General features: G+C 27.1%; 2 protein-coding genes across 8 annotated transcripts in view; one reads left to right on the forward strand and one right to left on the reverse strand.

Moving 5' to 3' along the window:
* The window catches only part of LOC129605896 (carboxypeptidase Q-like), a 69,505-nt gene extending 57,529 nt beyond the window's left edge, over positions 1-11,976 (forward strand). For all 7 annotated transcript variants that reach the window (XM_055515937.1, XM_055516157.1, XM_055516076.1 and 4 more), the window contains exons 4-7: positions 10,544-10,697; positions 10,784-11,463; positions 11,523-11,645; positions 11,718-11,976. In XM_055515937.1, the coding sequence (XP_055371912.1) occupies positions 10,544-10,697; positions 10,784-11,463; positions 11,523-11,645; positions 11,718-11,850 (1,090 nt within the window). In that variant the 3' untranslated portion in view covers positions 11,851-11,976. The remainder of the gene's footprint in view (positions 1-10,543; positions 10,698-10,783; positions 11,464-11,522; positions 11,646-11,717) is intronic.
* Positions 1,369-7,756, reverse strand: LOC129605833 (vanin-like protein 1). Its single transcript, XM_055515841.1, has 6 exons — positions 7,495-7,756; positions 4,864-5,010; positions 4,550-4,687; positions 4,172-4,494; positions 3,294-4,085; positions 1,369-1,607 (listed from the first exon to the last, which is right to left on the reverse strand). The coding sequence occupies exons 1-6, from the start codon at positions 7,546-7,548 to the stop codon at positions 1,505-1,507; spliced, it is 1,557 nt and encodes a 518-aa protein (XP_055371816.1). The 5' UTR covers positions 7,549-7,756; the 3' UTR covers positions 1,369-1,504.
* Positions 11,977-13,410: the final 1,434 nt, after the last annotated feature.

Below are 13,410 nucleotides of genomic sequence, written 5' to 3' on the forward strand. Positions count from 1 at the left end.
GTTAAAAGACGAGCAAAACTGCTAAGAGAAAAAGTTTATTTTTTGTACTGACTTTTTGTTTAAGGGGTCCTAGTCAGTAGAAAAAATAATTTTGAAATTTTTGTTTTACGTGAATAAGCTGTTTTACATCATTTTATAACTGCATTATTAAAATAAAGTTGGGTCAAACCAATGGTTTGTATTGTAGCACTTTTCCCTTCAACAAGTGAAAATTCTGCTTTTAAATACAGTCTATGTATACCTATCACACTATCAAAATTATTTTCAGTCATATACAAAACTATTTCTAGGATTGCATATATTTAGGATGACGCATATATGCAGTCTTTGAAATAAAGCAAAAATTAATATAAAAAGAGGTTAACATAATGCTCGATTTTAAGGGTTAATTGTGTGAGTTAAGAAAAATAATTATATTTTTTAATTTCATGGAATTTACCGTTAGCTTTTTGCTTTTATAAAAATTTTTAAAAGCTTGCGGTTTCGGAAATATAAGGTGTCAAAAATTCAAATTTTACGAATTTCAAGAGGTGATAACTTGAGAGGGGGTGGAGATGAAAAAAAATTTTCTTCTAACAAAATGAACTATTTGTTAATGTCTAAAAGCTCCTAAAATTTCAAGCTTCTACAGTCTGGGGTCTAAAAGAAAAACGACATCAAAAATTTGGAAAAAAAGGACTTTAGATAACGGTAAATTTGAACGGCCATTTTGTTTTTCTAAATTTTAACTATAGTATACCGCGCAAGTGGAAGCAAGCCGCTGCCTTTCTGCGTTTGCAAAATTTCAAAAATGCTTATGGTTTCATTGCAACAAATATTTAAAAAAGGCCATTTTTAGGGTTTTGGGGGGGTATAACTTCTAGAGGGGGGGAGAAAGGTAAAAATTTTGTTCTACGGAAATAAGTTTCTAGTGAAGATCTATGTACGTATTAAATTTCAGCTTTCTATCTTCAAAGGTGTAGAAGTTTTGTAAACATGTCCACGGACAGACGGTCGGACGGACGGACGGTCGGACGGACGGACGGACGGACGGACAGAGTGAAACTAATAAGCACTTTTTTCAAAAAAATTTTTGGAAAAGTGCTAATTACTTTCATTCATTCATATACCAATATAATTTAAAGAAAGCATATGGTAAGGATGAGCAATGTATGCAATTTTTGAAATAAAACGGAAAAAAATTGAAAGAGGCGTTAACATACTCGTAATGTTCGAATTAAGGGTTAATTGTGTAAGATAAGAAAAATATTTATATTTTTTAATGGCACGACATTTAGCGTTTGAATTTATAGAAATTTGGAAAAATTTACAGTTTCGGAAATATTTAATAAGAATTTCATTTCATTTGAATTATTTATTAGGTCTTTAAAATACATATAATATCGTTATTTTAAATTTAATTTTCATTCAATTTCATAATAAGTCATTATAATAATAATAATATGTATGTATATACTCAATTTTAAAGGATAATCTAAAGCTATGTATTATGTATTGCTAACAATTAAACAAATTTATCCAATGCATAATTTCTTCCATAAATTCCAAATGTCAGAATATTATTAAAATTATCTCTCGATTCTATTTGATAACGTTCGTATGTTGATCTGAAATTAAATTAATATTATTTATTTTTAAACAAGCAAAACATCAAATACATACAAATAATAATTAAAAATTTGTAGTTGTTAAATTCAAATTATATTTGAATTAAACCTATAATATGGCATATCTATGCACATAATAATTATTGAAAAATAAAAGTAACTGCCTTAACGTATGCAAAATTATTTGAGCAAAGAATTATTATTAATTTTCTAGCATATTGTTTGGAGAGAATTATTTGTGTAACGTTTGACATCTTATACTCGTATATGTATTATAATACATTACGCAAATTGTAGAAATCGTGCACCAAGAGAAAACAAAAAAAATAACATAATAAAAACAAGAAACGAAGAAAAATTGTATTCTCAATTCTCATAAAAAACTAAGTATGTTTTGTATATCGTTTTCGTAAAATTGTATCGAATAAAGTGCATACAGGTTTTGTTTAAAAATTGAATAAACCCACTCTACGCAGTAATATCTATTACATAATACTATTTATTTTTAAAATTGTTATAAAGTTATTAGAAATTTTCTGTAAATTAAATGAAACCATCAAGGGAATATTTATAATATATATATATATGTACAGAATATAAGTTATACTTAAAGATGAAAACAGAATTAATTCTATTTACTTTTTTTGTAATTGCTTTTGGTCATGAACTTTTCTGCAAAAAAAGTTTTGCAGAACTTTTCTCAGAAAATACTAATCAGAAAAAAAGAAAACATTCACCCTATGCATTATAGATGCATTATTTGTATGCTAATAGATTATTAATATTCAGTTCGTTTACGACCGGGGCAAAGAATTAACAACTTTTTAACATTTCAAATTGTAAATGCAGGGTGGCCCAGACCAAGGTTTAGAGCTATTGGTAGATGATTCGTTTGGAGCAATTTGGACGTCGTAATAAAAAAATTCTATCCTGCGAACATCTGTCATAACTTCCAAATTTTTGAAGCTACGGCAAAGTTTTTGAAACGATAAATTAGCGTTTTTTTGAAAAATTTTCAGTTTTTCAATTCAACATTTTGTATTATGGCAATCGTAACTTGAAAATGGCAAATCTTGCACATATCATCGGCATTCTGTTATGTAGCTCTATCAACTGAAACCCGTATAATTTTTTGAGTACTCGATTTTTTTTATGATATGGTATAGCAGATTGATTTCAAGCAAATTGATTCAATGCATGTATTCATCCGGAGCTTCAGACTAAACATACTATTCATGAGCACTATACAGGTGCAAGATTTTTATATTTTGTTTTGTAAAATTCAGGTCAAGATCAACTACAATGGCAATGATATATATATTCATATCTTAATTTTGTTTCAAAATTTTTGAACATATTAGAACTTAGTGCGACTAGTGATAAGGGCTTCTAGTAACAAAAATTTTTGCCAACTTCGGTATAATATAATGTTTTGTTGTTATTTGCGTTAGTCATTTTTTGAAATATGAAATAAATTGTAACAAAAAATTTTGTTTTAAGTGGTTTAGTGAAAAGTTGAAATTTAAAATGTAGCAGAAATCATAGTTTTTTTTTATCTTAAGACGCACATTTATGAAAACGGTTCTTTAACTAAATATAAAGTATGGCAGTTTGATTAATTTTTTGGGTTTCGTATGTTGTTGTTAAAGGTTATGATGATATAAGAAAGAAAAATAATACACTTACCCACTTTCACGAATTGATCTTAATTTACCAAAGTTAAATAAATCTGAATCAATTGGTGTCATTGATGTATCTAAAGTATTTGGCATAATTAATATATCATCAGGGTTTGTTAGAACTTTAATATTTGCAGTAATTGTAATTTTATCAAATTCAATAGCGTTAAATAATTTCGTATTGTCCTTAAAATGACGGCCACAAGATTTTGGATTGTTTGTAGTACATGCTACTATAGAACAATATAATTCACCACAGCTTCTGTCATAACTATAAATACGTCTAGTATAATTTGCTGCTAATCTATAGTTATAGGCAATTTTTCCTACAGGGATTTCATGTTCTTTCATACGTATATTAAATGTACAACAAATATCTGTATGTACACAAACTCTCTGAACTTCACCATTTGTAATATTCCATGTTCGTGTATCAAATGTTGACCAATCTTCAGTTGGACGGAAAGTTTGCATTTCAATTGGAGTTTGAACCACCGATGACGTTTTTATAATTTTATTTCCATCTGGTTTATAACTACGTACATTTTTTGGTAATTGACTGATCATTAATCTTTTTTCAATAGTACCAGAAATAAAAGTGTTTCCTACATATTTATTACCAGCTATAATACCTGTGCCAGAAGTACCTGTACGTGGGTTATTGCCTCCAGCTGATAAGAAATTAACATTATTTGCGTATGCCCAACCAAAATGAGTTTGTATAGCTGTAAGAAATGGTAATTCTGAAAACCAGTATGAAGGATACAAAATATTTGTAATTTGATTCTCATTAACAAGACTAAAAAAAGAAGAAAGTAAGAAAAACATAATTTTGTCAGTAGAGTTTTTTTATTCATAAACTGAAATAATTTTTTTTTGTTTTACCTTAGACCAGGTTCTTTAAACATAATATCAAAACATATGAAATGTCCAAATCTAACGTCAAAATCTGTTTCAAAAATAGATACTTCAGCTGTATCTGGCATATCACAAAAGTGTTCATTAAATAAATTATATTTTCTATAACGAGATATTACGCGGCCTTGACGATCGAAGACTGTATTCGTGTTATAGATATTATAGCCATCAGGTTTTTTACGTTTGCATTTTATGTCATTATTAACGGTATCACATGGTTCTTTTTCAATTAAATTAATTAAAACATATAGTTGATTATCACTGACTTCCTTTGAGAGTTTTTGAAGAGTCTATAACTTAATTTTATTAAAATATATTAAAAGACAAACTAAATATTTTTAAAACCTCAGAGTAAGATTTAGGATGCTCCCATGGTGCAATTTTATCTTTAGGATTTGGTAATTCAATTCCATATTTAATCATATCCTCACGGCTTCTAGCATAATTGAAGGTTGCTTCCGGAAAAACTAAGATATCAACATTCTGAAGTAATAATACAATTTTTTAAGAGGGTATTATTAATTAATGCATTTATAAAATCAGATAATCTGTATTGCTTGTCTTAACTTTTGTTAAATATGTAACAATGTATATTATTGTATATTTTAATTTTTAGTTACATAATATATACTTATTTATTTGAAACTCCCTTTACTTACTTGTCCTTTAGCGCTTTTAATAAAGTCAAGATAGGCTTTCAAATTTTCTTGTAAGTACTTTTCCGTAGGTACATTTTTTGATGTATCAGTTAAAATTGAACTAGAGTATTCAACTACTCCCCCAGTATAAAATTCTGATTTGTTTTTCTAAATAACAAAAGAAAAAAATAATTGCATAAACTGAAATATGTTCAATATTTTATATTTCGTATAGTATACATTATAATAGAGCATAATATAGTATATAAGTTAGAATGTATATAAGAAATAAAGTAAATATTTGTTATTTCGTCATTTGTAAAGAAGAAATACATGTTTTGAATGTGTAATTTATAAATTCAAAAAAAACGTTAAATTCATATTGTATGTAGTTCTTTTAAAAAACTATTTCATGGTCTCCCTTACGGAATCCCCTTTATCAAAAAAAAAATTCTGATTAACCCTGAACTTTTTCTTTGTTATGAATTTTTATGACTAATGATTTTGATTATCGTATAAAGTTCTTAAATTAAGTGTTACCATATTAAAATAAAAATCCGTCGCAATTAATTTTTGTTCATTTATGAGTTCAGTCTTATTTAAAAATATAAAATATTAAATTTTGATTTTTTTATAAAATAAAACGAATGCTAAGAATATTTTGTTAAGTATGTTTGATAATATTTGAAAAACATCTACATGTGTATATAGATAAAAATAAATAATCGTTAAAAATCAATATGAAAAACCTGTTTTTACAACGATTATACATGCTTACACATATTATTATGCCCACATTTTTATATAAATTTTCAATATTTTTTTCAGAACGCATTTGAGAAACAAAAAAAATATTAAATAGTATGCATTTAAATCAGTTTGTTTGAAAATTTATTAAATAATCTTTAAAATTCTGTGTTTGATTCGAAAGTTCAAAGTCACGTGACTACCTTAACTATTAAAACCAAGGCTAGATTATAAAGTATATAAGCTCATACATATTGCATACTTTTAGACGGCAGTTTCCACTTTTATTTTCATGAGCTTCATTAATGTGTTTATAGATAAAATATTCCTTCATGTATAGAAATTGTTTTTAATCGGTTTTTTTTGGGCACCTATTCAAGTATGTGCATTGTATTCTGAATGATTATTAATTGAAATTTTTATTTATTGATTAAATTTTATTAATGCATATGTAGTGGCAACTTGTGGTTATCATAGGAAATGATAAAATAAAAAACTTTTTATAGCAAAAACAAAATTCGCGAGTTTTACTGAAAAGATAAATTTGAAATATAAGTACATACATATATATATGTACAAATTTCGTACTTATATACACACATATTTAATACACATTTATTCATTAAAATTAAATAAACAAAAATTTCATTAGACTAAAAGAAATAAAATATTGACATTGAAGACAACATATCTGCAATCTTAATATTTTTTATTTAAATTAATGAAATTTTCTATAATTTAAAGCAGTTATAAATGTGCAAATACATTCTGTATAGAATTTACATATGTATATGAGTATGAGTACGGCAATTTGTGACTAATTTATTTTATGAATTTGAAAAGGTTTTCAAAAAGTATTCAATATTTATGTTGAAAATTTTGAGCGTATATTGTTGCTGAGCTTTTTCATTTTTAGCTGTCTTTCGTTACTAAGTTATTAAAATTTATTAAAAAAACTAAATTATATGTATTTACATATTTTACATTAACTTAATTTAATCAAAATAAAAACTTCAACTCTCTTAATTTAATTTAATTTCAATTAATCATTACATTTGTAAAATTTTATTTCTTAATAAAATTTTACTTAAACACAAAAAAAACATTTTATTACATATTAATTATATTAAAATATTACATATTTTTGACATATTAATTGTATTGCATATATGTAAGTTATTATTGTTAAATAAATTTGATCGTAATCATATTGCATAAAAAAATACTGCAAACTCAGAATACATGGAATGTATGGCTGCACATATGTATACATACATATTTGTTTTATTAATTTTTTCAAAAGGTTTAAACATTATGCTCATGCTATGTTAAAAAAAAATGTGTTTTTAATGTTTAGACTTAATTAAACTCATATTTTTCAAAGATGTAATAATATGATTTTTATAAACTTTTTTAAAGGAAGAGCAAAATTTCCCGAAAAACATTATGAAATTTATAAAATCTATACAACATAATCAATAGTATCACTGAAACTTCAAATGACATATATCCAGTTTGCCTGTAATTTAATATTTTATATTGCCAAGATAATAATTTTTTGGACTTTATAGAATTTTTCATGATTCCGCGGAATAAATCAAGTTGCATAATATTCAAATTTAATTTTTCATGGTTATCTCCAATCAAAACAAAATATACATATAAAAAATTAATTATTCAATATATTTTTTACACGATTATATACACATACTTATGTATATATAACACAATATAATATGAAAAGTGTGTAATAAAAATAAAATAAAATCCCGCCAAAAAAATTTTATAATTGCGATAAAATCTATTCAAAAAAAAATTTGTGTTTGTAAACTTTACAATAAATTATTTATTAATTTAAATATATTGTGAAATAGATTTTATGCAACATAATGTTTCCAAGTTTACCTCAGCAGCAACAAACAACGTTGTTATTGATAATAATAGAAACAAATTTAACATTATTTAAATTTTTCCTTATGATTATGAATAATTTTATTTTCATTAAGATAGATAAACAATATTATTAATGTAATTAGATTTAAACAATAATATACATAGTTATAAATTTTCACTTTTTGTTTAATAAAGAAAAGAAGAGTGCAAAGAAATAAAAGTAAAAAAAAAAACAACTACTCTTTTTAAAAATAAAACATAGTCACACGATTGAAAGCTCTTTTGACACTGTTTGAGTTGACTGATTCTAAATATTACAATATACATACGTGTCAGCGTTACCATATTGATTTTACAAAAAATCTGAAAGAAAAAAAAATTGACTTAAAGTTTGAAAAAATCAGACTTTTATATTCAATTTAAGCACATTTTTATTTTCATATATTTTATTGTGTATTTAAAAAAATAAATCATTTCAGTTTTAATAACGCTTAATATAGCTTATGCTTTCTACATTACTATTACAGTGAAAATTTTCAAAAATGCCTAACATAGTGTTTTCGAAAAATTATTTACTTAACTTTTTATACATTTTTGAATTGAATTTATTTAACATATTTTTTTTAATTATGAAATTATAGCAGGTATATTGATTTTTTGTTTGAAATCATACTTTTATGTATCAGTTGACAGTTTTTTCTATTTTTGGTTGTTATTTATGACAGAAAAGTTCGATTTATGCTTGCTGACTACACTGGAAACGAAAGACTATTTTAATAAAAGATAAGCATACCAGGTATAGTCGAATACCAGGTATGCTTATCTTTTATTAAAATACCATTTTGATACCAGGTGAGTCGAAAAACCTGGTAAACTACAAAAAATCTAGTATTTTGGGTAAGAAGTGTGGTCATATGGCAGACCTTCCAAAAATCTGAAAAATCAGAAAAATCTGGCAATATGGAGAGTCTACATCTACCGCATTATTTCTGTTATTGGAATTTTTGTTTACGCTTTACTTATTCGTTCGTATTTTTTTTTCTTTTTTACTTATTTCAATTCTTTTTGAGCAATGTTTGGCTTCAATTTAGTTTCTGATAACATATTTAATAAGAAATTTTTCAAATGATCACAAAGTTTTTAAAAATGATAAAATTTTCTATTTTTTCTATTGTGTGAACTCTTATTTTTGATGATTTATTTTACTTCTCTTTATGATTTATTTTTCTCAGTATTTACGTTCAAAAAACTGTCTATTCCAAAGGCTATTTATTTTTTTTTTTACCAACCACTAAAGGAGGTAATGTGGATAGCGGAATAGTGTCACTTTCGGAATATAAGTCAGGTCTGAGCAATTAATAGTTGATTGTATTATTTAAATGTTATCTAAATAATTAGATAAAATTTAAATAATACAATTAGATTAGATGTAACGAAACCGCAAGCTTTCTAGAACTAAAATTAAAGAACAGTTTTTTGGAGGGCATTTGAGTTTCGGGAGTGAAATTTCATTATTGGCCTACTTAACGCTTCGTACCAAATTTATGGATATACTTATTTAAAAACGTTTTTCAATTTAATATAATAGGGGCTCAGAAGCAGAGTTTCGGGCAAAGGTTTAAAGCTTATATTTTACTATTACTTGTTTTTTTTCGAATTAACAGACTTTTCAAAAAAATTTTATTGCAAACAATTTCGTAAGCATGGTGATAAAATTGGCTCAATGGTTTGACTGTTTATAAAAACATGCCACGCACGGAGATGTTTTATACATAGATGAGAAGAAGATGACAGGAAGATGTTGAATTTTAATGATAATATTTTGAGTCTTAAAAAGCATTTTCTCTAATATTTTCATTAAATTAAATAAAGTTGGGTCAAACCAATTGTTTGTATTGTAGCACTTTTCCCTTCAACAATTAGTGAAAATACTGCTTTTAAATACAGTCTATGTACCTATCACACTATTAAAATTATTTTCATTCATATACAAAACTATTTCTAGGATTGCACATATTTAGGATGAATGATTTATGCAGTCTTTTTGTTTTATTTATGCAAGCAAAAATGAATTTAAAGAGGGCTTAAAATAATGCTCGATTTTAAGGGTTAATTGCGTGAGTTAAGAAAAATAATTATATGCTTTATGCTTTTATAGAAATTTGAAAAAGCTTGCGGTTTCGGAAATATAAAGTATCAAAAATTCAAATTTTATAAATTTCAAGAGTCGATAAGTTGAGAGGGGGTGGAGATGGAAAAAAATTTTCTTCCAACGAAATAAACTATTTATTAGTATCTAAAAGCTGCTAAAATTTCAGACTCCTACAACCTGGGGTCTAGAAGAAAAACGACATCAAAAATTTGATGAATTTGATGGAAAAAATGGATTGTAGATAATAGTAAATTTGAACGGCCACTTTGGTTTTTTAAAGTTTAACCGTAGTGTGCCACGGTAGGAGAAGCAAGCCACTGCCTTTCTGCGTTTCCAAAATTTGAAAAATGCTTATGGTTTCATTGCCACAAATAGTTAAAAAAGGCCATTTTTAGGATTTTGGGGGGGTATAATTTTTAGAAGGGGAGAGATATGTAAAAATTTTAGTATTATATTTCAGCTTTCTATCTTCAAGGGTGTAGAAGTTTTGTAAACAAAAAAAGTGTCCACGGACGGACGGACGGTAGGACAGAGTGAAACTAATAAGCACTTTTTTCAAAAATTTTTTGGAAAAGTGCTAAAAATAGTATTAAAAACATGTTATAAATCGAAAATCGAATACATAAATAGTTTAAGTATTGTATATAAATATTTGAAGACAATTAAAGGTGTTTTAAAAGATTTTTTCAACTTCTGGCTTTTAAAATTTTAATTTTGTGGTTGCCGATTTTAATAGCTTTAGAAATATTGAAGTCTACAAAAATCGAGTTTTTCTTCTATCAAAGTTTTGATGAACAAATTACGATTATTACAATCTATGCTCTAGATGAGCCGTATTCAGAATTTTGACTTTAATTGTTTTAGACTCTTTTTCGATTAATAATTTTGCAAAACTTGTTTTCTCTTCAGAGGATTCGAAATGGCTCAAATGGTTTATCCAAGAAAGGCTAATTTACCAGTTCTTGGACTAGGCAGAAGTATTGCAACGCCATCTCAAGGAATTATCGCAGATGTTATTGCTGTTGAAAGTTTCGAAGAATTAAGAAGTTTGCCAGATGATGAGGTTATGAAAGTTTTTATTAATGAAATGTTTATAGTTTTTTATTATAATGATATATATTTGTTAAGCTATTTTATTTATTATTTAAGGTTAAAGGAAAAATCGTCGTGTATGCTCAAAAATGGAAAAGTTATGGAGAAACTGTGCAATATAGATCAAGAGGTGCAATAGAGGCATCTAAAAAAGGTGCAGTTGCTGCATTAGTAAAAACAATAGCACCGTTTTCAATTGGTTCCCCACATACTGGTTCACAAAATTACCAAAGTGGAGTGAAACCAATTCCGGTTGGTTGTATTACTATTGAGGATGCCAATATGATATTAAGATTATCTCGCATTAGTAAAATACAGATACATTTAGTAATGCATGATAAAAATTTACCAGATGCAATATCTAGAAATTTAATTGGTGAATTTGTTGGAAAGAATAATTTATCTAATAAGTCTGTTGTGGTTTTATCTGGCCATATTGATAGTTGGGATGTTGGTGTTGGCGCAATGGATGATGGTGGTGGTGCATTTATATCATGGAAATCATTAGAATATTTAAAAAAACTTGGACTTAGGCCAAAACGTACTTTAAGAGCAATTTTATGGACTGGCGAAGAATTCGGTTATTTAGGTGCAAGTCAATATCATAAAGACCATAAAGAGACAGAAGAAGAAGAATTTAATTTTATGATGGAATCAGATAGTGGTACATTTACGCCATTAGGATTAGGTTTTAGTGGTAATAATGAAGCAAAATGCATTCTAAAAGAGATTCTAAAGTAAACAAAACAAGAATATTATTTCAATTGCAAAAAAAAGTAATTTGTATATATTTTAGGTTAATGAAGAATTTAAATGCAACACGCCTTTATAATGGTGCTGATACACCAGATTTAGGTTTTTGGTTGAATCGAGGATTTCCGGGAGCTTCACTAAAAAATGCAAATGAAAAATATTTTTGGTATTTTAGGAAAATCATAATATTTTTGCATTTTTTTTTTAATATGATTTCTAATAATATTTTCCATCATAGGTTCCATCATAGTGCTGGAGATACCATGGAAGTTTTAAATTCAGATGATCTTGATAAAGCAACAGCGTTATTTTCTGCTACTGCTTTTGTAATTGCCGATTTAAGCATTGATATTCCTCGAACTTTAGTTTAGAGTTGTGGGATAAAAAAAAAATAATTTTTAAAATGATTCCGTTCGAGCAATTTTATTTTGTCTCAAAAATAAAATAAAATGAATTAGATAAAGCATTTTAGCGTTTTTAATAATCAATTTGACAACAGTGACAAACAAATATTTTGTGTTTTATTTCGAGTTTTTTTATTTTCCTATTTCAGCATGGGAAACTAATGCCAAAACTTTCTTTTGAAAATATTTATCAACAATCTCTTATCGATTACAATGTTGTAAAACAATTTTGAAATATTTTGTTTAATTTGAGCAAAAGTGGCTCAAAATTGCGGAATTCGAGTAGATCATTTAAAATGTAGTATAAATAATATGCTGAATGAATGTTCCGGTGCTTCTAAACTTATTGATTATTTAATTTTCTTAGGATATTATAGTTTCTTAGGATAGGTAGTTTTTTTGTGATGGACAACCAAATATCAAAATTCGTATAGAAAATGCAAAAAAAAGGGTAGAAAAAAATTCCTAACCAAAAAAATAATAAATCTAATGAATGGCTATTTTAAAAAATAAAAATATTTTACCCTTTTCAAAAGTATTTTATTTTTTAACGACCGTATTGTGTAAACAATAGGTAGGTTATGTGATGGCAACAAATTTTGCATATCGAGTTTTCAGTGGGAATGCACTTCTCCATAGTAGGGAAGTGTAAGTAAACTATTTTTAGCAACCTGTCGGTCTGTGGGTCTGTCGGTCTGTCGGTCTGTCGGTCTGTCGGTCTGTCGGTCTGTCGGTCTGTCGGTCTGTCGGTCTGTCGGTCTGTCGGTCTGTCGGTCTGTCGGTCTGTCGGTCTGTCGGTCTGTCGGTCTGTCGGTCTGTGTGTGCACGAGTGTATCTCAAGTTCTGCTGAACCGATTTTGATGAAATTTTATATGTAAGTTTATTTCCACCATGGCACGGATTGATCATGGCACTTTTGGGATATATCAAGCCTCGGGGACTGCACTTTTTAGCGGGCCTGTTTTTCATTTTTGAACATTTTGAAGAAAATATTCAACCGATTTACCTGAAATTTCATATATAAGCTTTTCTCGACCGTCCGCAAAAATTCCTAACTTTTGGAAGAAATCAGGCATCAGCAACTGGACGTTTACTACGGGCCAAATATACATTTTTGCGTATATAAAGGAAAATAATTGACCGATTTCATTGAAATTTTATATTGGAATTCCTCGTATTAAAACAATGAACATATAAATTTTTTGGAAAAATCAGGGCTCGAAAACTGATCTGCGGGCCGATTTTACATTTTTCACCATATCTACGGAACGAATTGATGGAATTTCTTGAAATTTGATATTTCAGTTCTGGTTGTTACCGAAACTAACTGGCAAGCATTTTAGGGAATTCGGGTAGCACAAAGCGAAATTCTACTAAGAGCCAAATTTACATTTTTCTAGGTATGTTAATTATAAGCTTACTAGTGTCCTAAAAATTGGAAAGATGTATTTAAAAGACTTTTTTATAATATTCTGTAACCCTTTCACTTAACTAGACAATATACAATGCGGTCGGTTATGTGCTGAC

This window comes from Condylostylus longicornis, unplaced genomic scaffold, assembly GCF_029603195.1.
Source record: "Condylostylus longicornis isolate FDR11 unplaced genomic scaffold, ASM2960319v2 ptg000001l, whole genome shotgun sequence".
Taxonomy (NCBI): Eukaryota; Metazoa; Arthropoda; class Insecta; order Diptera; family Dolichopodidae; genus Condylostylus; species Condylostylus longicornis.

What these genes read in the sequence shown, in the direction of transcription:
- LOC129605833 (XM_055515841.1), bottom strand. Translation starts at nt 7,548, where the DNA reads ATGTTAAATTTGTTTCTATTATTATCAATAACAACGTTGTTTGTTGCT. An exon ending in CGTTGTTTGTTGCTGCTGAG is followed by an intron (nt 5,011 to 7,494) that starts GTAAACTTGGAA and finishes TTTGTTATTTAG; the next exon opens with AAAAACAAATCAGAATTTTA. An exon ending in AGATCAATTCGTGAAAGTGG is followed by an intron (nt 1,608 to 3,293) that starts GTAAGTGTATTA and finishes ATTTAATTTCAG; the next exon opens with ATCAACATACGAACGTTATC.